Below are 25,854 nucleotides of genomic sequence, written 5' to 3'. Positions count from 1 at the left end.
TGTTTGGTTTCATCTGTTCTTCTGTTGAAGCTGGACAATTTTTAATTTCATCTGTCCATTAGCAGAACCCACTTATTCTTGATGTGGGTCACAAAAAGCTAGAGTCTGTTTGAGAAGCACAGGACTGAAACTATACCCTGGGTGAGATATCTGTTCATTGCAGGGTGCACACATGTGCAGGGACAATGTGGAAGCACAAATTAATCTACTCAGGATGTCTTTGAAAGTTGTGAGGAAACCAGAGCATCCAGAGAAAACCCACCAAGCCATAAACTTCACAACAAGCATAAACTTCAAACTCCACCAAGCATGTAAACTTCACACAGAAGAGATCTCAGACCACAATCAAACCCAGGACCTAAGAGCTATAAGCCAGCAGCATAAACCATCACAACAGTGTTGCTACTCATTTTAGTCATAAGGCTTAAACTATACAGTACAATGTTGTTAAAAATATATTTTTTAAGGATTTAATAATAATAATTATTATTATTTGCTTTCAAACATTTAGGGTGGTTGAAGTAATTGTCAGTTTTCATCAGTGATAGTTAAGTATGAATCACTAGTATTCTCATGATCTTGGAAAGTGAAGTATTCTGTTATTGCGTTTTCATAGCTGGATGAAGGATGGATGGATGATGACAGGAATGACTTTCTGGATGATTTACACATGGATATGCTGGAACAGCAGCACCACCAGGCCATGCAATTCACTGCCAGCATGCTTCAACAGGTAAGGCAATTTTGCAATACAATACATTGTCCTAAATATGTCATTACAAATGGCATTTCCATTCAGAAGGTAAAAGCAGCTGATGAAATTCACAGAATATATGTTCTCAAGGTCCAGGTCTCCCTGTATCCCATCATTTACTTCAAGATAGAAATTTTTTAGTGGTACTACTGTATATTTAGGCTTCTACAAGTATTAGTTCTCCTGTTTCTCTGGATTTCTGAACCAGGGTAAAAAATGCTTTTCATTTTGAAAAAATCAGGGTCACCAGCAGCAAAGTGAGATGACCTTTCATTTGTCATTTTTTTCTCTGTTCTCATGTACAGCCATGTGATTCTGATGCTGAATACTGAGTCAATCCTTTTCCTTTGTTTATGAAACCTGTGTTTCAGAAAAAGCATGAGGAAGACGGTGGAACTACAGATACAGCGACAATTTTGTCCAACCAGCACGAGAAGGACAGTGGGGTGGGGCGCACCGACGAAAGTACACGCAACGATGAGAGCTCAGAGCAAGAGAACATGGGAGATGACCAGACCACGTCCTCCAATACCTTAGGGAGCCACAAGAAACTGACCTACAGCCATGACACTCTCGGTAGTGGGGACATGCAGTTCAGCAACGAATCCTTCATATCTGCAGACTGCACAGATGCAGACTTTCTGGGAATCCCTGCAGATGAGTGTGAGAGATTCCGTGAGCTTCTTGAGCTGAAATGTCAAGTGAAGAGCGCCAACCAGTACAGTCTTTACTACAGTACCAGTACAACAGATGTGAACAAAAGTGACCAAGAAAGTGTTGACAAGGAGCTGGAGATGCTGAATGAAGAGCTAAGAAACATTGAGCTGGAGTGCCTCAACATTGTGAGAGCTCACAAGATGCAGCAGCTGAAGGAGCAGTATCGAGAGTCCTGGATGCTACACAACAGCGGTTTCCGAAACTACAACACCAGCATCGACGTTCGCAGGCATGAGCTGTCGGATATAACAGAGCTGCCAGAGAAATCAGATAAGGATAGCTCAAGTGCCTACAATACTGGTGAGAGTTGCAGGAGCACACCTCTAACACTGGAGATGTCCCCTGACAACTCCCTGCGGAGAACAGCAGAGAGCAGCCAGGGCAGTGAGAGGGTGGCTGTCAGTATGACAGGGGCAAATAGTGTGGCTCAGAAGCCTTTGTTGTCCCAAGTGGGAGGTCAGGAGTTAACCTCTGTTAAAGGTCGCACTTCCTCCAAGGATTCAGACTCCAGCAAGCAATCAGAAGGAAAAGATAGGAAAACTGCGGAAGTCAATAAGCCTTCAAAAAGTTCTAGCTCCTGCTTAACCTACCCACACTCTCCTTACAAACATGCTCATATTCCAGCTCATGCCCAGCACTACCAGAGCTACATGCAGCTGATTCAGCAGAAGTCTGCCGTTGAGTATGCCCAGAGTCAAATGAGCCTTGTGAGCATGTGCAGAGACCCCAGCTCACAAAGCACACTGGAGCCCAAGATGGAGTGGAAAGTAAAGGTCAGGAGCGATGGCACACGCTACATTACCAAGAGACCCGTGAGGGACAAGCTCCTCAAGGAGCGGGCAATGAGGATAAAGGAGGAACGAAGCGGCATGACGACAGACGACGACACCATCAGCGAGATGAAGATGGGCCGCTACTGGAGCAAAGAGGAGAGGAAGCAGCACGTTGTGAGAGCGAAGGAGCAGAGGCAGAGGCGGGAGTTCATGAAGCAGAGCAGACTGGACTGTCTGAGGGAGCAAGGAGGTGGAGAGGACAAAAAAGAGTTGAACATCATCGAACTGAGCCACAAAAAAATGATGAAAAAGAGAAACAAGAAAATATTTGACAACTGGATGACGATCCAAGAACTGCTAACTCATGGCACCAGATCCCCTGATGGAACAAGAGTGTACAATTCCCTTTTATCTGTAACCACTGTGTAGGTGGGCCTTCTAAATTATGTAAATAAGACACTACCATTTGGGGTAGAAATTCCTGCCATGTTAAATGTGGCAACCATGTTTTTTGTAAATATAAAATAAGTTGATCTAAAAAAAAACTACAATTTGAAAGGATGGTTATCTGGAATGACAGATTATAAAATCCAGTGTAGATTGAAGGCAAATTATACATAAACAAACATTTTTTTTTCAAATCTGCTTTCAATAACCTTTCTACCTTTGTACTCATAGTTTTGAATACAATGTAAAAAAACTGTTTCATGCTGCCTTTATACATCAATATCCATAACATTGTCTCATCAATAATCCCGAGTTAGACTTGCAAACCCTTTTGCATTTGTAGACAGAATGCTTGCCTAGGGCAGATAACAACCGACATGTATGTATTTTTATTGAAAACAAGTATTTTCTATCAGTATTTTACTGTTAATGTGTACTTTTATTTGCTTATTTTAAAAAAAAAACAGTATTTAGCTTCAAGTTAGTATTGGGATCCTTTTTGAATGGACTTTTGTACATTTTAATAGATTTTCCGAACAAATCAATGGTGGTCATGTTGGGCTGTACTTTTTATGATTTTTGTACACAACCAGCTTTTTAATTTGTATTAAAGTTCCACAAAAGGGATGCTGCATATTATCAGCATTTTCCTAAAAATTAGTTGTTTTGTGACAGACCTGTTAGAAATACTGCCTGCGAAACTCTGTAGCCAGTTGAACAGGTTTTGCATGTACAGTTACTGTAATTTGTTTGTTTATATATATAAAAAGCTTATTGTGTTATTGTTGGAGCCTATTGTAGTTACTGTGCGCTTTGTAGGATTGGATGTACTGAACTAAATATTACAATTTAATGAATTCCTAGATAGCAACACCTTTTGATGTCTTGTAAAATGAGATAAATAATAAATTATTGTTTTATATTTGATGCGCTTTCAAAACAGTGGTGAAAGAATGTTTTATTTTTTTCATGAAAATGAAAATGGCATTGATACACTGAAAAGCATTTAGGACTCAAAGCATCTAAACATAAGGAAGCTTTATTACATTTGTTTTAGTAAAAGTGCAACTATATACAGTAGGTAAACACACCTTTATCAATTTATGATTTACAGCCAGTTGTTTCAGTTTAAAAGTCAGATTCAGGCAGTCAGTAGTGTTAAGGAGCAGATCTATTTGCAAAACAAAATATGGAATAACATTTTGGTTCCATAGCAATAGGCAGCCACTCACTACAGAAATGATAAAACAGGTAGACATTTTCAGAATTTGGATTTTAGTACTTGAACAACAAGCTTAACCAGGATACTATGCTTCTTATTGTGCATGATCAGAAAACATTAAAAAATATTTGGTTATCCCAGTTAGAATTATACATTCTCAGACTCACACCCCAAAACGAATAACTTTTCAACCAAATAGTATACTAAAACATTACCTATATGCTTTATGATTAAAAAGCATATTTTTATTTTTATTTAATAAAACTATATAGATAAACACAATTCTGGAAAGATTAAATGAACACATACTGTACAAATACTTGACATACACTTTCCTCATATTAATTCATTTAACCATCATCTAAGCATGTAGCATCAATGAATCTGCTAGCAAAAAGAAATCCCAACAATGTCTTTATTCAGATTCACTTTTTGTAGTTGAAAGTTATAGTTTGCTATGTAGAATGGCATTATTTTCTTATTCTTGAAAATTCGCTATGTGGTTTTCAATACATAAAATTTGACTTTACTGTCCTGCTGTTACTGTCAGCCACAGATGTGATGCACTAGTCAATGAAATGTGACATTTTTATACACCTTTTTATAACACTATATAAAACCATAAACCCAAACCACTGGAAGCAAATCAATATTATAGTTCATCTGACACAAGTTGTGTATTTGTTTCTGAAATGTTTACTGCATAGTAAATTTCAAGAATACTTTGATTGCAGTAAAAATATCATTACAATCCATACAAGATAGGCAATATGCATTATGCTTATTATTGTAAGTACAGCCTTACTTGCCCAAACCACAAAAGAAAACTTCATTTTAAGAACAAAAATTTATAAAAGTCCATCATCCTTAGTTATGTTATAACATTTTGCAATGCATGATGATATTTGTATTGCAGCTAGGTGCTAAATGGTAACTCAGAACAACATCTCTCCATAAAGTAAATATATCCTTTTATACAGACTGTCTCTGTATTTTCATTATTTTCAGTGTGTGCTCATGTAATAGCAAAAACCTCCCAGCAGATATCTGGAATCCAGATCCTAGTATCTATAAAGTGAAAACCTAATATCAGAAAATAAACATGCACAACAGGAAATGTTTCCAAAATTAACTGGTTGCTGATTATTAACATTGCTAACGCACTGCTATTCCTCTCTGTTCTTGATACTGTCTAAAGAAATTCATGGGAGGGAACAAAAATGTGCCCTTTCATTTATTTCCTCATCTCGGCAGTACCAAGTTGCGTTTTGCCATCGTCTTGATGGAGTCTGAGATATCAAAGTCAGGGCTTTCATGTTATTCTGCAGAGCCAATCGCAGAACCGCCAGTTGACACAAAGAATAGGCATTCAGGTAAAGGTCTGTAAGTGACCAGGATGATGAATGGGGCATTCGTGGAATTAATTGAAAAATCAAATGAATATCAGGAGATGAAGGCAGTTGTCCACATAAAACTAAAACTGACTTAGTTCAAATTTATATTTAGTCTGTTCTTATTTACTGAGATACTATAGAAACACTGAAAAAAGACAAAAAGACAGTGAATAAAGCTGTCTACATTATTCTGCATGTCAGATTATAAGCATGCAGTTACTCTCCAGCAGCAGAGGGCTTACAGGTAGCCATGTATATATTTTTAATTCAAGGCTGTGCATTAGTATGGCATATTGGTACCTTGGTAACCTGGCTAAAAAGCCTACTACAGTATATAAATGATTGGGACAGAGTGCTTTCAGATATCACAAATCCCTTGATCAAGCTTCATGTGTGCTACAGTACGTGCAATTATGCCACAAAACAGTCAGTTGGAGTTGCTTAAAGGTGGTAGGTTTTTTTTAGTAGAGCTATAGAATGTGTGAAAACAGTAAGGCTTCGGCACTTGGTTGTGTCATTGCAATATCAAAATTGTCTGGAGCTAAAAGGAATTAAATTTTAGGATGCTTACTGGATATTTTGTAGAATGCCTAATTTTTCAACTTTTCTTGTTGAAGGAGCTTATCACAATGACACCAAAAGTCTTGATTGATTTTCTGATTAGGTCAATGAGGTGTTGATGCAGCACAGCCTTTAAGGCCTGGACAAAGCTTGGATTTGAAATCTAATCACTAATCCTAACATTATGTAGGCAACAGGTGTGCAATCATCAAGGTTAAGGTTTAAGGTTTAATTTGAAATAAGATGATGAAATTGCTTCCACATGATTGATGTGTAAATTATACATCACAGTATTTCTTTAAAAATCTGAAATTGATTATTCTATGACAGCCATACTTAGAATTCCTAAGAAGAAAAAAATCCAGAATCAGTGATTCCAATAATCCTAAAATGGTTTTGAATGAGATATCTAAACCCTAAAGGCATTCTTTTCATTGTGCCAGAGAACAAGAACATGTAACTTATTTCTCATTTTCTCTTATTTCCTCCTATTTCCTAGTCCTTTGTTTACCTTTCTCTACCACATTTTGATCCTGTGACAGAATGTAGGGCAAGGTTGTAAAGGAATCCATTTTGGAACAAGATGTTTGAGAAGCCTCTACCCACTATAATCCTCTGCTCTGTTCCAATGAGAAAACTACATTTTCAGGAATAAAAAAAGGGAACACTGATTAGCCAGAGTCCAGTGTGTTGAGGCTCAGCTGTGGATAATTAGCTTAATTGTAGCCTCTCATGGTATAAAAGGTGTGGTAAATACAAGCCTTTTGTATTCTTAGGGAGTCTTGAATTGCTGAACAAAGAGGTTTAAGTGCTGAAAGAAAACAAGGGGTTCCAAAGGTGGAGCCAAGATTGATTGTTGCTGCCTGTCAGTGCTGGAAGCTTAACCCATATCTAAATAGTAACTAATTAGGAAGACACATTTGTGTGGCTAGTTTCCCTGTGAAGGAATGAAGCCACAACTGAAAGATCCTGGCCAGAGATGATGTGGCACCCCAAATTGTCACACATGGCAGAGAATGTGGGCAATACAGTTTGTGTGCAAGGAGTGTTTTCTGTATGCAGAAGGAAATGTTGAGGAATGCTTCAAAGTGATGATGATACCACAGCACTCCAACAGATGGCTGCTGTGCAACATGATCAAAGTCTGCTGCATGGAGATGAGCAGAAACTCATTCGTCAGCATTTACGAAAGGAAAAGTATTTCCTTGCTCTAGAAGTAGAGGAACTATCTGCACGGATGATAATAGACCCCTTCAATATCTGGGAAAGCCATTATCTGCATAAAAATGACTACAGCCAAAGGTGTATTTGTTGCCTTTTAAAAGGACTGCAGAGAGGTAAAAATAAAGGTGACACAGTGGTCTGACCAAAAACTAAAACATTGAAGGCAGAAATGTTGGTATGCCTAGGGGTAATTCTAGCTTTACAGGTCAAAAGGTTTCAAACCTGGACTATTTAAACTAGCTTGGAGCCCAGGTCCAGGTCCTTTGACCTCTTTCACTTGGCTAGAAAATGGCTCCAGCCAGAGGTTCGCACCCCATCCCAAGTTGTAGAGTTAGTTGTCCAGGATTGTTTTCTGAGGAGTCTGCCTTTGCCCTTGAAAAGATGTCACCCATTGAGAATTACTGATCACAAACAAGGAGGTTGCCAGAACAATACATAGACATAGGAGACTTATTAAATAGCAGCATATGAGTGTACTGTATGTCCTCAACCCAAAGACCTGGAATATGGATAGAAATTTTTTCCCAAGGAAGGACTGAAGAGCTATTGGGAGTCCAATCAAGTGAGAAATTTGAGAAGGAATACATGAGAATAAGATAAATATTTAGATGTAATAGGTACAGGAGATGTTCCATAAGGCCAGTGATTATCCCCTAAAAGAGAGGAGAGAGGAGTCCATGGACTGTAATACAGTATGTACTGTAATATGTGGAAAAGTGAGAAACAGAGCCTCTTTTAAATATATTCTATGGTATCAGGGTCCACTGAGGAAAACAGACTAGAAACTTCTGTGTACAGAAATGGCTGAAGGTCAACAATGGTGGTGAAAAACTCAGTGAAACCTTCACATAACAACATAACATAAGCATAATGCATATTAGGTGACACCAACCACTGTCCAACTGCCAAAGTTGAAATAAGGACTAGAGCTGGTACTGTAAACTGCCAGGCTGGTGTTGTATCTGCCCTTCCAAAACCTGTGATGATAGGGAGATACTACCACTTATTATTATGGGAAAATAATATCTGGGCAACTAACAATAGTGGAAACCCACCTGTCACTGAGGATCAGGGAGGGAACCTTGAAACAATATTTCCCTTCAGTGATTTAGATTGTTTTTCTTGTGAAGATGGTGAGGAAAGTAGAAATGCCACCCTCATTCAAGTTAAGGTAGGAGATGAGTCAAATTGAAGAAGTAGGACCCTCAACACCTGGCCTTCCAGAGGGGCCCATTGATATTACTATCTTGACCATTACCACCAAAAACTAATGGGACTTTGGGACTACTCAGTTAAGAGACCCCATACTAACTAATATTATACAACCCAGTGTAAAAGTAATTTATGGGATTCCAGTTTGTCCCTTTGTACCCTTAACATAGCCTCATTTAATTTCGAAATTACATCATCAAGGGGACATCATCATATGCTTTTAGTAGTGTATTATGCCCTGTTCTGTCCAGAAGTAATACCTTTGTGTGACATACAGTATGTTCCAAAACTATTGCTAAAGAAATAATGCTGTTGTTTAGTTAATTAAAGCAAAGCGCATGAGGACATCAGCCTACCATTCACAGACAGATGTCAAAAGATTTAATAAAGCCTTAAAATTCACGCTGCACAAGGTCGCTGATAAGGTTGGCAGGAACTGTGATTTTCTGATTCTCTATCTGATGTCTGCAGTTAGGGAAGTCCTGCAGGAATCCATTAAGTTCTCTTCCTTTGAGTTATTATATTGAAAACAGAATTATTAGAGCGGGCTGTTAAATATGGCCAACAACAACTGATAACCCATTACAGTATGATTGAACATTTCACAAGTGTAGGACTGCATTACCACGGTGATACTTCCAAAGAATATTTACGAAAAGCACAAGCAGCACAACTGTAAAAATACACAACTGAGGACTTTCCAACCATGAGATAGGGTACAGTTCTTGTTCCCTTAGAACAAAAAGCACGTTTCTGACAAAGTGGCAAGGACCCTATGAAGTGATTTAGAAGAATGGGGAGGTCAGTTATGAAAGAAGTCGGCCTGGAAGAAAACCTGAACAGATCCATCACGTGGTTTTATTAAAACCTTGGTGAAAGGGGCACTAACATCCATTTCAAACTACCAAGAGTATTGACAAGGACATGATTCTGTGTGATGAAGTGGCTGACAGTATGACGACCAGTCAAAAACAGGAGGTAAAATACTTCATTGGGTACAATAGATAATCCTGGCTGGGATTAGCAACTACCCAGGGTTCAAGGTGTTCTGTATTCCCTCAGGTGTAATGGTTTAACTGCCCACTCATTAAATTGCATTATCAGGTTAAAAAAGGTATAATACCTGAGCAGGGGTCAAACCATGAGTAAGGAAACCGGATGCAATTAAGAACTGGCTGAGGCTTGTGAAGGGCGTTTCTTTGTCTTACAGGAGCTCTCCCTAATATTGGATCTTAATTCTGGGGTTTGCAACATTTGTGGTCCCCCTAACTGATTTGACTAGGGTAAGGTGACACTTGATTTTTCCAAGGATTTCATAGTCTACACAGATGCTTTTGACATGCAGTCAGAAGAGCAATGTTGTCACATTCAGCGAGGAGAAGGACACCTTGTATTGTATTTTATCAGGAAGCTTAGTCCCCAAGAGAGACAATATACCACTCGACAGTAGGGGTGTATAGTTTAAAGTGGGCAGCAGAAATACATAAATACTACCTGTTTGGTAGGAAATTTGTTATGATCAAAGATTATGTACCATTACAGAGCAGCATAATAAGAAAAAGGACACTAGAATAACACAATGGTTTCTCAGCCTACAGGCATATATTTAATAGTTTAACACAGAGAGGGGTGTAAATATGGTAATGTTGATAGCATCTCCAGTGTTCAATGTTTTTGGACACTAGATCTGTAGGTCTGAGCAGGGGAGGATTATAGATGCAAGATATTTTGAACCTAGAATTCTGAGAAGCCTCTACCCACTATAACCCTGTCTGCTAGGTTTTAGCCTCCTCTGCCCTGTTCCAGGAACTACATTACCAGGTGGGCAAAGGGAACACTGATTAGCTGGATTCCTGTGTGATGAGACTTAGCTGTGGGTGATTAGCTTGCCTTTCAAGGTACAAAAGACTGTGGGAAGAATTGCCTTTTGTCTTTTGTTTGGGAGATCTGAATCACTAAAGCTTGTGCTTTTGCTGCTTAAGCAAAACTAGGTTACAAAGAAGTTTGAGAATTGAAAGCAGCTAGGCTAGTGGCTCAGGTGAAGCCAGTTTTGATTATTGTTAACCTTGGTTGAAACTGGAAGCTAAACCCATGCTGGATGTCTTAATACTAACAAGTTAATAAGGATAAAACATGTGGGAACCCCAGACTATCAAATTTCTTTAAAAGGAAAGCTAGTTGATAGTTAGGAACCATTTGGGAAAAGACTGAGGTTCTAAAGGAATTTTTAGTTTTAAAACATAATCACTGGTGATGTGGAGGTACTGGTTTTGTGCTTTCCTGTGTATAAAATGGAAGATTTTTTTTCTTTGTAACTATAAGAAACAGTGCTTTGGTTCAGTTCACACAGTACTTGTAATCATTCTCTTCATTTTTATTGTATATGGTGCCTTTCATACTACACTACCCCAAGACACTTTACAATAAAACTGAAAAACTGCACAAAGATACTGTAATACACTTAAACAATTAAGGGTGAAAAAGTTTTAAGACCAGATGTAAAAGGACTGACTAATTTACAAAATCTCATGGGTTTTAGAACAGAAAGCAACCTCTTATTGTACAGAGCTTTGTGTTTGTAATTAAAAGAATGCATTCCACTGGTGTAGTTAGGAGCCCAGCTGATTAAGCCCTTAAAGGTGTGCAGCTGTATTTTCAATTTCATTCTGAGATCCACGGGGATTCAGTGCAAGGAAGACAAAACAGGTGATATAATCTAATTCATTTTAGTTTTAGTTAAGATGAGACCAGCGTTGTTCTAAACATACTAATTCAAGAGTTCCAATGTATGTGTACATATGGCAATAAACTACTCTACTCTCTCTACTACAGCTTCTCAACATGCAGTATCTAGATATACTGTACAGGAAGTACAGCATTAAAGTAATCAAGTCTGAAAAAGATAAGTACTGTGTGTATTAGTTTTCCTGTGTAATATTAGGAGAAATATAAATTGATACAGGCAATGTTACAAACCTTTTTAGAAAATACATGTTCTTATCATAAAAATAAAAGGCTTGGATCTAAAATGACATCAAGATTCATGAGCTGAGTGCTTGGACTGATTCCAGAGACATCAATTCAGAAACCAAAGTTCCTACAGTGTGAAGAAAAGCCAATCAACAAACTTACAGTCTTGTTCAGATATAAAAGATTTTGTTGCCTACATTTTTAACATTGTAAGATTCATGCATGAATAATTTTTATGGATTTTTCTTGGATCAAACCTATTCTCAATCTCATTTGTTCTAACATGAAGAGATTTACACCTTTTAACCTGTCCGTATACTGTATATGACAAAATATAATTCGTGTTTTTCCAATTCAGTGGGGTTGTGAGGGAACATTGAATGAAGCCCTTTCTCAGCAGAGTAAGAAGGCCTGAATAGGCAAGTCTTTTATTAAACTTGGAGCCAGACCATTTAGTGTCTTATACAGTAGCAGGAGAGCTTTAAAGTCCACTCTAAATTTCACCAGGAGCAAGTGAAGTGATGTTTACAGGAGATGGCCGTTGTGCTCATGAAGAGCATTTTTAGTTAGTACAGAAACCGCAAAATTCATTACATACTGGAGTTCATTTAGTACCTTAGAAGATACCCCGATAAGAAAGGCATTACAGTAGACAAATCTTGAATAAATAAATGCATGTATCAATAATTCAGTGTCAGATCAAGGATTTTAGATGAGCAAGGTTATGCAGATGGAAGAAAAATCCCCTTGTGATGGTCCTAACATGAGCTTCAAAAGGTAACACAGGATCAAAAGTAACACCATGTTTTTTACTTTTCATCAAAGATATGATTTCAGCACTGTCGATGGAAAATGTTAGAAAGGTATAATCATTGTTTCGGTCTTGTCGCATTTTTAGCTCAGGAAATTTCTGTTGCATTACATCCATGTCTTAATTTTCAGATAAACTGTAAAGTGTAGACAATGCAACTCTAATATGGTCTACAGCTACCTGTACATTTTAGTGATGTCAGCAAAATAGTGAAGTTCCAGATCATGATGGCAAATCATATGAGCTAGAGGCAGCATATAAATACTAAAAGTACAGGTTAGCACAGAACTTGGAATAGGGTCATTTTTGCTCTCCTGACATTCCATGCCTTTCCAACATCTGTGACAGAATGTTGAGCCATACTTTGACCCCGCGAGCGGCTCTTTTTGTTTTATTTTTATTTTTTGTTGTTACTTTGTTTTTTTCTCTCTGTGTTTGTTTTCTCACTTCCTGGTTTCTGTGTTCCCTGGTCCCTCGACCCCTGTTTCCATGGACTCTTGGTTCCTATCTGTTGTGTGTGTTTTTTGCCCTGGTCTCCCAGGTTTATTTTTGTTTGTGTGTGCTTTTGTACATGTTTTTTGTCTCGCTCCCCGGAGCCCCACCTCGCCCCCCCTTCCTTTATCCAATAAAGGTTTTTACCCTGGAGGAGGGGGTAGCTCTCAGCCGTGGACTCCCAGAGGTTTCCTTTCAGTTAAATGAGGTTTTTCTTCCCCCCAGTGCTGTGCAGTTCTTTTGTTTTTGGGGTGTCAGGAGCCGCCCATGAAGGGGGGTACTGTCATGCTCTCTACAGCTAGAGGGTGCTCCTACTCTGTCCTGTTCCTAGTTTCCCTGTGCTTCGCTTGTCTTTCTGGTTTGTCTTTGTTTGAGGCTATATATTTCCGGGTCACCCTTTCTTTCTCGCTCAACATTGAGGAATAGGATGTCTTGAGACCCACCTAGCACCAGGTCGTCTCCTCCTGGGCCTGAGGGCATAGGTTTCTACCCAACATCGTCTGACCTGCTGAACATCTGTTTCGCCACTACACACAGGGTCTTTTTTGCTCTCCTGCCATTTCACACCATGCCTTTTCAACATCCATCCATATTATCCATCCATTTTCTAACTGCAGCTTTCAACTCAAACTCAAGGGCGAACCGAAGCCTGTCCTGGCAAGCGACACCAGGCAAGGCACTGTGGACAAGACACCAGTTCTATGCAGGGCAGACAACATCAACACAGACAGACATGCATCATATCATATCCTGAGAGTTAGGATACTCATTTCCTTAAGTATGACTATGAAAATACCATTAGGATTTTCAGTTAATTAGTTTTAAACTTACCTAGCCCCTGTAGCCCTACTGTGTCAGTTAGGCTGAAATTATTCTGTACTCTAGGAGTTTCTATATCATGGAGAGGGCTATTGATATCTTCTAGATTATATATGAAACATGATATTTAATTTTCATTTATCATCTTTGCAGTTTTTTTCATGTGATTTTATTGACCCCCGTCATTAACAAACTCCATACTTTTGTTTTTACAGTTCCTTTATTGTTGAAGTCATAAAAACATTTTGCATTATTTTACATTCTTTTTTTGGATCTTTTGAAACATTTTTTTCTCTCTATTATTCCAACAAAAGTTTTCTATTGTGCCTGTAGCTAAGTATAATTATTTTCATTCTTCAAATTTGGGGCCCTTTTAGGTGGTCTTTAGAGTGCTGTTTCACTCTTATTTTTTTTCTTAAATATCCAGCATTGCAGATATTATGTTAACAGGTTCTTTTACTAAGGCATGTATTTAATATCTGCATAGTGTTTTGATTGAAAGCACAATTGTATAACAAGTTGTGTCAAGACAGAAAATTAATTGTGATCAGAAATGCATTTTATTTAGGAGCCCAGCTTTATGAACACTCAAAATGTTTCATTCCTAGCATACCTCTTTTTTAGCTCTCCGCTAAAATGAGCTTCAGATAAGTTTCAGGCAGCAGACATAACCTTGCTTTTTCTATTGCTTGCATGTGTGAAGAGGAAATGAACAAGTCTTGGGGAAAAAAAAACAAAAAAACATTGGTTTAATTAACCGGATGAGCTGTGTTTTTAATTGCCTTTGATTGCTTCTGATTGAAAAGCAGGGTTGTTCTAAGAATTGCCCTACAGACAATATCTTAATAATTTGAATAACATAGAAGAAAGTAATCTAATCAGAAAATATACAATCCCTCAAGGATGGCAGACTGAGCAGCAGACTTAACAGCTTGTGAGTGAAGTCATATGTAACTTAAGGTGTTCAGGCTGTTTCTATGGTGGCTGATAATTGGATTTGCCTTAAGAGGCATTGACGTCAGGTATCTGTCTTTGTTTATATTTCTTATTTTGTCAGTGAAAACAAAGTTTCATTTATTATCTTCTTTTCTTGTGGGGATTTAAATGACTAATTTTGTTGTTGTATGCATGATAATATCAGCAACAAAAGAAAAGAAGGGGAAAAAAAGGAATAGACACAACACAATTATTTGCTGGCCATTTGTCATTTGTGAAAGATATTCATCTTTTGCTGTTGCTCTTTTGATGAATTGGCATGATATATGATTATGCTGCTACTAACAAAAATAAAGATCACTTCTACAATTCAGGGGAAATTCCCAGTGCTCTCAGGTGTGATAAAATCCAATTAGATTTTGAAGTTTATAACCTCCATATGACTGAGTACATGTTATTGGAAAATTAACATCTAACTATGGGTATTCAATCTGCAATGCATGTCTTAAAATAATGAGCTCATAATAAATTCAAGGATTCAACAACACGGCTTTGGGAAAGGAAATGGACTGGTATTGCTTGTAAAAAGAGACAATAAGAATCTTTTTTTTTCAAGAAGGAAGTGCTTTCAGGCACTCAACTGCACAGTCCTAATTAAGTGATGCAAAATATGGCTCTGGAAAGCAACCTTGCTGCAAGGCTCAGCAAGTCAGTGTTACAATTGCCACATTTCACTTTGTTATATTTAAAAGTGGGCATTGCAATTTCCCCAATTTGCAATCAAAATCTTTTTGAGGAATGTAAATCCCCTTGGTTTTCAAGTATGGGCTTTTTGAACCCATGCTGCCATTTGGAACAGAAACCTTGTAAAACACACACACAGAGTGAATGTGCACAGCAGGGTGTAACACTGAAGTCCAAGGAAAGAGCATACAGTATCTACAGAGCAAGAAAAACCAAATGCATTCTCTGGGGATAGTGGGGACTACTAGAGGGGGCTACATCAATATTGAATGCGGGGAAGGACCATCATCAAAATGAAAACAAAACCACACCACAAAGTGTACTTGGTGCACCATATGCTGACCACCAGTTTCAACCTATAAAGATGATGTTTAAGTGTGAGAGAACAGTCTTTTCTTCCCATGCCTGCCTATCAATATGATATTGGTCCCTCATGGCTGTAAATAAACAGAGACAGAGAAAGCAGGTGGCCAGTTTTCTGCCCTTTACCACTGTGGTCCTGACACTAAATCCCTTTCACTTTTGTTGGACTCCCTCTTACAAAATTACAAAGTAAATCTAATTCTCCACAAAGCATTATGGGAGTAGACAGGCAATAGACTTATAGCAACATGGAGCTGTAGTATTGAATGCTGAGCAAGGCAAGACAATATGCACATCCCACCAAACCAACCCAAAACCATGTTGCTGGTGTTTAATGGCTGGTATCTTGGAATGTATATGTACAGTACAATAACATTAGACTACAGTAACAGCTAATTTACTGAGGTATCTTCCAATGTACTGTATAGGGCTTTATACTGTACTGTATATCCAGAATTCAGAGGCTTATGTACTAACTAAAAGTAGTATCCATTTTGAGATCATTGAGTTCTTTTAATTCATCTCTTCTTACTTTCTTACCAAGCTCAAATATAGCTTTCTTGTCATACAGCACATTGAACTGATAATACAATTCCTTCTGAAGATGTAATGATAGTCAATAATTTTAAAAGTAGGTAAAACACTATTTTCTCTAAACCTTTTACATTTTACTCCTGTGTACTATTTGGGTGTTGTTACAGTGCTTTTGTTTTGTTTTATAAACTAAATTGTTACTCTTATTATACTATTATTACAGTTCTAATACTGTTATAATAATAAACTATTAGTATTGTTGTTTCATATTTATTATCTAGGGAAAGCCTCAAGACAGGAAAAAATAGCCTCCTTGCTAACAAGGAAATATCTAATTCTAACCACATTAGACACTTATTACCTTGTTAACATGTCAGGGAATATAAAAGCCATCCTGAACAAGTTATCCCTCCTAAAGCAGGATGTATTTGTTAGTATCACTGACAAGGTGGTGCAGCCATCTGTTCATCACAGTCTGGCCACAAGCCCTTAGTCTCATTTGCATGTTTGGAAATTACAACAGGAAGACAGAATCCACACCCAGAAAATATATTTTATTTGTGTGATACTATATAACCTATAAAAGATTGTGCAGGTGGATTTCAATATTTTTTAAATGTATATCACTCACAAATTAAAACATAATTCCATAAATTAGTTATTTTAGAAGACCACAGTACACATTTGTTGAACACTCCAGCTGTTGCCTAAACTGAACTGAGAGTTTGGATTGGATACTCCTTGTATCTAAAATGTTTTAAACTGTTTTAAACAACCTTGACCACACCGAAATACCCTTTTGGTGAACTTTCTCAGCATCTAAATGTCTGAAAAGAAAAGCTAAGCATCCAGAGTATAATCTACTCACGTTCCATAACTTTAAATACAATTAAATACAATATAGCAATAAAACTGACTTTCAGACAAAAGCACTGCAGCCTGAGAGAGGCTGCAGATACGCTTTTCATTTTTATTTGCTTCCCATGACATTCCCTGCCCCAGCCCACTGGTGTGAAGTCAGCCCAGTATGAAAACAGATTAAAATTTTCTACTCAGAAGCAACAAGAAGCGAAGCATTTTAAAGCACACTTCAAAGGCACTTTCACTTCTGTGCTAAATTGCCTGTAAAAAATTTTCTTTCGTGTTTCGATATGGGCCCAAATCAGCCCTGAAACTTTTCAAATTTAGTAAGCAAGATGAAACCTGTACTCCTGAGTCACCATAGGACTATTAATCATTCTGCTACACATAGGGTGGTAAGATTGATTGGAGCTTTTGGATTGTTGTGCTTGGATTGATGTGTTTTTGATGTATTCACTGCATATACCTTCTGAAAACATGACTTTAGATGAAGTCCATCTATACTCCTTTTTTGTTATGGCCTTACTATTATTTAGGGAGTCTTAAACACAAGTATGGATACTGTAAGGATTAAGTACTAAAGAAATGCAACTTTCACACTCGTTTTTAATGAAAGATGACCAAAACTGGCACAAACTGTACCACCTAGCAGGTATGCCCTCATCATTTAATCCTGCCCTAATCATCTAACAGTTGGCAAAAAGTCTCAGTCAAATTCTACAAACAGCTTTAAGGCACACATTCTCCTATGGTAGACAAAGACCGAAAGGCATACTGGCACAGAACCAAAAACAGACGGCCTGAAGAACATAGGATTTAAAGATCACATTCCTAGTCATAACAATTGTGGCTGTACACATATTACAGCCTTCCTCACATTGTGCACTAAAATAGTTTTAATCAAACACTAGATAACGGAGCTTACAAGTTCGACAAGTTCTCCTGTTTGTTGAAATACTTATCAGAGATACAGTAGGTTGGTTAAATGTGATGCTTAATCTGTGCTGGGCATTACAAGTATCCAGTATGGGTTTTATATTATTTATATAGAACGTTTTAGTAGTATTTATACAGAATACCGTATACAAACTGTCACGATTATAGTCCCCCTTCCTTAAGGGTGCTCCAGCCCTTTCACTCAAGACTTTATTCCATGCACCTGCTCCCCATTCCCAGCCCACCTTAAAAGCCAGGTGCTGACGCTCATCCGGGCTCTGCTCTGATTTCCATATCGTGCGAGTCCGGGACCTGGAAGCGCCTGGTCCCGTTAAGGTTTTAACCTCGGTTTCCATTCCCGTTCCCGTTCCTGTTCCCTCTCCGCCGGTTCCGACCCGGCCTTTGTGTTTTTAATTCCTTCTTCTGATGGATCTCCTGGTTTTGGACTTACTCGTGTGTTTTGGATATTCCCTAAGGACTACTCTCTCGGATTGTTTGCCTCGGCCACACCTCCCCCGTGCACCAGCGCACCGTGGACACGCCCCCCTGTCTTCTGCCCCGTATTCCTGCATGACGTTTCCCCAGTGTTTCCCCACTCCGTCGGACTGTATCGTCTGCATAGGGTCCGGAAAGAACTGTTCGACTTGGTTAAAGTCATACAAAAAAGTTCTTGCTGCTCTAGAATCAGTCCAAAGATGAGCAACCGGATACATTTCTGGGATCAAAGGATTCTAAACTGACAGGATAAAAGACCTTGAATCTTTTCAGGCTTAAACAGAAAAGACTGTGAGGACATTGACAAAATTAATCTTATGGACTTCTTCAAAAGTGACAGTGAAATACGAACCAGTGAACACAGGTGGAAACTTGTGGATTGTGCATTTAAAACTGAGAACAGGAGGCACTTCTTCACAGAGAGGGTTGTGGGGGTATGCAATACGCTATCCAACCATGCTCTTGTAGTTTTTGTCCTGGATTCTTTCAAAAAACAGTTGGGAGATATCTTTGGGTCATTTAGCTAATATAACCCTGATAAACTGGATGGGCTGAAAGGCTCCTCTCATGTGTAAAGACTAATGACTTCTGTATTCATTATCAATATCACTTATGTAAAAACAAAATAATTGATTTGGTTCAGAATTCCCCTTAGATTCATCATTGTGTTTTCATACAGTTCTAGTCTATCTCAAGAAGTACTTACAAATCTCAAATGCTCTCCAATTTGGACCACTTTTCATCCATTCCTACAACAAATTTAGATCGTGTTATAATTTCTGTTCAATAGTTATTACCGGATTATTACTGAATGCAAGAACAGCATTTTTTTTTGCTGTTTTTTCTCCATTTGCCTTCTATTCAAGAAGAAAATGTATAATTAACAAATGTAAGTCTATCTTCAATATTTTCAGACACAAATATGTTATTTTAGAAAATACATATATAAACTATAGACTTAAACTTAATCTTTTTGGCAGTAGACTAAATTTGACATTAAACTATATTAAATATAATCATATTAAACTGTGCTGTAGATACTTTATTAGTAAATGTGTGTAGTTTAAGAAAAATCTGACTGTCACCAAATATCTGCATGAATTTTAAATTCTCAGTCATCATTCTAAAATGTTTTCTCTGTATTCCATGATTTTGAGGAAAGAGACTTTAATAAAATTAATGTGTCCACACTTACCTTATTTTTATACATTGTCTCCATCATGATCACAGACAGGACAGTCTGGTGACTGATGTCCACACTGGACTGACCATAAAGCCAGAGGTTACTGACCTGACCCATTGTCTGGCTTTTTTCATTTCAATAGAGTAGAACCTGATCCTAACCCCACTCTATTTATAATTGTATTGACTTGTATTGAATCAGTGTAATTACAAAGAACAGCAGAGACACATTGATTGCAATAGCAAAACACTTACACGTATGTGTATCTAAAGTGTATGTATTTGGTATTTTTTGGACAGGCATCCCTGTTTTCAGTAAGGAGAGATCAGACTATAAATAAGAAAAAATGTGAAAAAGGTAATTACTGCATTGTACTTTAATAATAATAATAATAGTTATATTTACTCTTAAAACTTTTTGACAGCGGAAGTGCAATGCAGTTTTGTGCACAGGACACTAGTAACTTTCATTTCCTGTTTGTTTAAAAAGTTAGAATATTGGATTGAGAATTCTTCTTACCAGTTGAATATGCATTGTGAAAAGAGATTGCTTATTATAATAAGTGTAGCTACTGTAGAGAGAAAGCTTGAGCCTTTCGTCTAAGGCTGCTGGAATGTAATTGATTACTCTTCTGCAGGGATGACTGAGCACAGGCTGCTATGATTTATGTCTGGGGAGAGTAGTGTGTACAAACTCTTTAATGGGAGATAACAATATGGCATGCAAAGCAAACAAAGCACCCACAATCAATTTTTAGGACATTCTTCTCTGATGTGTTTAGATCACATGCTTGGCTCGGGCTATTTCCAATTTTTATCTTTATCAAAATGAATGAAACTGTTACAACATTCATTTGCCAATCTTCTCCCGTTGTCAGTGGTGCTTCCTGGTCTTATTCCCTTATTCCCTCATAACAAAGAAGCTGACATTCCAATGCAGTTGTCTATCACCTGATAAGGGGAAGACTCTGATCTGTGTCGTTCTGTAAAAGATCCCCCTCAAAGTGAAGGCATTGACAGTGGAAAGTACTGTAACACTGTTTCTATTCTTTCCAACTAGTATGGAGAGGTGAATTTCACAGCCCCAGTACTTTTAACTTGGCATTCGCCCACAGGTAGCAGGTGGAATGACCTACAGTAATCCAGGACAAATGCCAAACATCTGAATCACAACTTACAGTAGTGAAAGTTCAACTAAGCCCCTTTAATTATCCAGAGGCGCCAACTAAAAATGCTGTGCGCTAAAGTTTTAAAAGTGAATTGAGTGGGTTCTTTTGCAATTTAGGCTTTAGTGCTATCACTGTAGCTGTATAATGTAGTTTTTTTTTCAATTGCACAGTAATATACAAATAATATTTGTGTATGACAATAACCCTTCAGCAAAATTCAGTTTTACGTCTTCAGTTTTAGAAGATGATAAATGGTAAATTAGGTTTGATTTCTACATATCCAAGATAAAGACCATCTATAGAACCACATCTAAAGCACAAGCATTACTGTACATCTCTGTATCTTGTTCTCTACATGAAAACTGAAATTGCCTTCATCTGCTCATGTTAAGAATGGAGATAAAAGTGAAATGCCAGACAGCTTTTTGTTTTAAATCCAACAGATACTGTGTGATCACTGTAATCTGTAATATGCATAACTGCTCTACAGGCATGGAGTCTGGAAGAAATACTTACACCATGCAGACAATAAGAAAAACTATAGCATTCCCAGTGCTGTGCTAATTTGAGAAAGGAATCTGGTGCTTTTTTTAAAGCACAAATGACATTTTGGCCATACTTACAATGGCTATGAGGGGAAAGAATCTGAATTTGGTTGTGATAAGACAGAAGAGAAAGAGAAATGAAATAATCACTGTTGTGGAACAGCTTAAAAGAGCTGTAGAAATCCAGAAAGCAAAAAAAAAGAACAGACGAAGTACGATTCTGAAAGACAAGGTTGACAGCACATAATGGGACTGTCATTCTCCATTAGGGGTCTGTAAATAATTCAGCTGCAAGCAAAAGAGAGGTAACTGCACCAGAGAGTATAACTTCACGTTCAATAATATAAAGAATCCGCAATACTTTACACACAACTTTTTTTAAAGGAATGATCTTAGCAAAAAAAAAAGCATATTTAACTATTTCAGTCTCTAGTGGTACGATACCACGATTGTGTTTAAGACAAGTGGCAAGATGTAGGCTTTGTGAGATCAGTGAGTTCACAGAGAGCATTCATTAGGTTTAGTTTCATACAATAAAACAATAATTCACTTGGGAAATAATTCTGAATGTGCTTTTTGTTTTATTGTAGATCATGTTTTACATCAGTATAGCAGCAGTATTTTGTCATACCCTCCCCCTTCCCCCTTCAAACATGCGGGAAAAAAGCAATAAATAAAAGCATCCCAATCCTAATTGCCTTTTGCAGGGTGTATACACCAAAAGACAAACCTTTTACATTTAACAAACTCCTGACTGTGAAGGGGAAAAGGCTCTGACATTGCTCTCAGCACATTCCCCTGGGGATTCCACAGCACTTGTGTCACACAATCACAGACATCATTTATGCTTTGTTAACATTGGTGATTCTGTAGTGACAGTATTACTTTGCTGCAATGTTTTTGTTTGCCCTGAGATCACACCACCTCATCTCCCACTTAGCAAATGTTCCGTGAAAACAAATGCAAGTGATTAATATTTTAACATGCGCTTCATTTAGACGTTTAATGGAGAAATGTGAAAGGCAAGCATTCCGCAAAATTCAAACCATGCTTGTGATGCAAAGTGTTACAGCATGTGTTTCTATTCAAATTTTAATATAAACCTTTAATAAGTTTACTTACTGTAAATGAGTAATCTTACACTGGTGTCTTATTCATCAGCAATGTTTAGTGCAGGCAATGAACTGTGTAAGAATCTGGGTGAATAAACCATTCTAGTGACAGAGCAGTGCACTGGATGTTATATTATCATGAGCAAATGAAGAAAGGCTTATTTAACCTAAAATTACTCTTAGGTTTAAGCATTTGCCTAAAGTTTTTGCCTTACCTACCTTGTAAACTTAACAATCATCTGAATAAGGAACTGAGATTGCAGATTAAAAACAAATGATAATATAAATTTGTTAAAATGTTCTTTGACATTGCAGTTGTCTAGAAGTGTAGATGCATAGAATTCTTGTTTTGGGGGATTTGCTATAGTATATAGTGCAGAAAGTCCAAATATTGTATATATTAGAATTACATTTATTCCATTATGCAGATAATATATTAAAATTAATTATTTGTATAATGAAGAAGGGGGTTCCCAAAGCTATTGCACTACTTACTATTTTTAATAAATAAATGCCTTTTGTTTTATTGCAAAACTAAGCTCCCTCAATTTGATTTTAAGCTACATCAATTTTAAGTGTCTTTAAAAGTGTTCTCGTCTTTAAAGTGTGAAAACAAAATTAAAACAGTTAATGTGTCTGCAATTTTACCTGTGAAATTGTAGGAGTGTCATATCTTTGTCTGTCAATATCAATATCACAATCACTCTTAAGCACTTATCTGTATATTGTTTTATCGGATAATGTCTGATAATGTGCAGAAACATTTTCCAAAAGTAATAGTCTTAATATTATTTAATGTTCATTTTAAAATAATAGAGATTCAAGAGATTAAAGAGAAAAAGGTAAATATGTATCAATGATGTAGTGATGATGTAGTACAAATATGTAGTGATCTTTTTTTCTAAAGCTACTAATAAATGGGTTCCATTTTTCGAAATGGAAAAGCAGAACAAAGCTTAGCAAAGATGTCTATATGTTTTATATTATAACCCATACATAAAACTTGAAATAAAGTCTCATCTGAGTTATTCAAATATTAAAAGTGATTTTCCATCGTACACAATTGAACGTTAGAGTATATTAGAACATTGGGATTATATTCAATGTTTCTTGATCCACACCACAATATGTACTGTATGATTTTAGTTATGGATATCCTGAGGGTGAGATAAAATATTCCTGGTGAAAATAAATAAATAAATAAATAAATAAATAAATAAATAAATAAATAAAACATTCAGGAATGAAATTTACTAGCCACCAGTGACCTGCCTTTATGACTTAGGATGAATTGGGCCTGACAACTAGAAATGTAACTTTAGAAATGTGATTCATTGCAGGCAGACTCACTATTTGAAAGGAGTGAGAAAAGGAAATGAAAAAAAATCTAAATTCTCTTTCCTTCTGCCAGATTAGCTGTATCTGTCTTCCGAGGGAATCTATTTGCTTGTGGACTGAAGACTTTACACTTCTCATTAAACAGGGTGTTCATGAAGAAATTCAATGGATTTGTTCATCAAGCTGTAGTGACATGCAGCAGTAGAAACCTCATAAATTATCTTGTGCCTTAAAGCAAACGCTGCCCATAAATCAGATCATTCTGCAATAACATGTATTGCTTTCTAAGATAAAGAACCCATTTCTTTTTAGAATATTATTTTATTATTTTTCAGATTATGATGGCAAAACGACAATGAATTTGTATATTAGTATCAGTACATATTTAACTTTATATGTTAACATTGACATACAGTATATGATAATTTTACATTTCACAAAAATGTTGGATGTACCTATTGCTAAACCTGCAGATATTAAACATAGTCTAAAATGTTTAAGGCTCAAAAGCTATTTGTCTAAACCTGTGAATTTTAAAAGATGGTTCACAAAAGAGTCTTTCGTGAAAGTATACTTTACCAGAAATGGCTATCATTTCATGCTGTCAAAAAGATCCCTCAGTATGCCGCTGATTTTGTTAAATCAGAAAAACAAGAACATTTAGCTGACACCAAAGAAATACACATGGAGTTATGCCACCAAATTGTTAGAATAAAAGCTTCAATGATCAGTCCCTATTAACTGCATCCCTCATTGCGTTACCAATATTGCTTGATTTTGCAAAGTTTTCATCAGTCACCGGACATCCATACAGTGTGGGTACTTTTTTGTTATATGACTTTAAGTACATATATGGAATGTTTTAAGAGCAAGGAAGTATTATGTGCAGCTAACTTACAAAATATCTACACACTAGATGTTCGCATATGTGATCTTCTGACATGACACGAAAACTGCTGTCTCTTCAGATAGTTCAGTAGCTACTTGTGACCGAAATTTAGCTTTTTATTGTTGGTAGGAGATTGCCAGCAGCCATGTCACCCTGCAACTTACAATTGGCAACCCACTGAAGCTAAGTAGGTGTGAGCCTGGTCAGTACCTGGATGGGAGACCTCCTGGGAAAAACTAAGGTTGCTGCTGGAAAAGGTGTTAGTGAGCCAGCAGGGGCGCTCACCCTGCGGTCCAGGAGGGTCATAATGCCCCAGTATAGTGACGGGGACACTTTACTGTAAACAAGCGCCGTCCTTCGGATAAGACGTAAAACTGAGGTCCTGACTCTCTGGTCATTAAAAATCCCAAAGTGTTTCTCGAAAAGAGTAGGGGTGTAACCCCAGCATCCTGGCCAAATTTCCCATCCCTGTTAATAATCCCCCTCTATGAATTGGCTACATTACTTTGTTCTCCCCCCCTTACGACGGCAGGCGGAGCGACGCGCCGGTTGGAGTATTCTCGGTCGCATTTAATGGCAACGTCAGCTCAAAGATTTGGTTCAAACCACCAAATGGAGACGGGCGTGCCGACAAGCGGACCCTGCTGATGCAGGATGAGATGGTGGGAGATTTTAGACGACTGCCTCACTTAGCCAGGTATGATTTACCTTCAGTAATACACCACAGACACACCCATCCATTTTTCGACCGCTTTATTCAATACAGGGTTGCAGGGGAGCCAGGGCCTATTTTGGCAAGCACCGGGTTCCAACAGTCCATCACAAAACAGATGCTCAGACACACACACACAACCAATTTTCCTAGAAGACAATTAACCAACTAGTATGTTTTTGGACTGTGGGAGGAAATAAGAGCGCCCAGAGGAATACGTAGGGATAACATGCAAACTCTGCAAAAAGCACCCCAGGAATTAAACCCAGGGCTCCAGCTCTGTGGAGCAATGCTAACTCTTCTGCCACAGGTACACACAGAAAGACAAATGTGAGGTCACATACTGTACACTGACCTTCTTTCTCATAGCATAGCACACTTAACAAACATCTGGTCTGTTACCACCTCACCATCCTCAGGAATCATGAGACATGCCTCGTGCTGGGTTATTCCCAATACTTTAAATTGAAATAGTCTGTCATTCCTGTCAACCATACAGTTATCTAATATACTGGTAGGGAAGACCACAGGCAATGCTTTCCTTTTGAAAAAACTTTAATTTTCTGTTTTTACATACAGTATGCATTTTTTACTTTTTGCAGATTGGGAGTGCTGTGAAAGGCCAAGACCAGAGTCATTATT

At 37.5% G+C, this 25,854-nt stretch overlaps 1 protein-coding gene across 5 annotated transcripts in view; it reads left to right on the top strand.

Annotated features, from left to right (window-relative positions):
- The window catches only part of pdzrn3b (PDZ domain containing RING finger 3b), a 112,404-nt gene extending 108,773 nt beyond the window's left edge, over positions 1-3,631 (top strand). For all 5 annotated transcript variants that reach the window (XM_069189361.1, XM_069189360.1, XM_015347292.2 and 2 more), the window contains 2 exons: positions 617-733; positions 1,126-3,631. In XM_069189361.1, the coding sequence (XP_069045462.1) occupies positions 617-733; positions 1,126-2,673 (1,665 nt within the window). In that variant the 3' untranslated portion in view covers positions 2,674-3,631. The remainder of the gene's footprint in view (positions 1-616; positions 734-1,125) is intronic.
- Positions 3,632-25,854: the final 22,223 nt, after the last annotated feature.

The sequence above is a fragment of the Lepisosteus oculatus genome, chromosome 4 (assembly GCF_040954835.1).
Source record: "Lepisosteus oculatus isolate fLepOcu1 chromosome 4, fLepOcu1.hap2, whole genome shotgun sequence".
In the NCBI taxonomy this organism is placed as follows: Eukaryota; Metazoa; Chordata; class Actinopteri; order Semionotiformes; family Lepisosteidae; genus Lepisosteus; species Lepisosteus oculatus.
The sequence above is the reverse complement of the archived record's forward strand: the minus strand, read 5'-3'. Positions and strand labels throughout refer to the sequence as shown.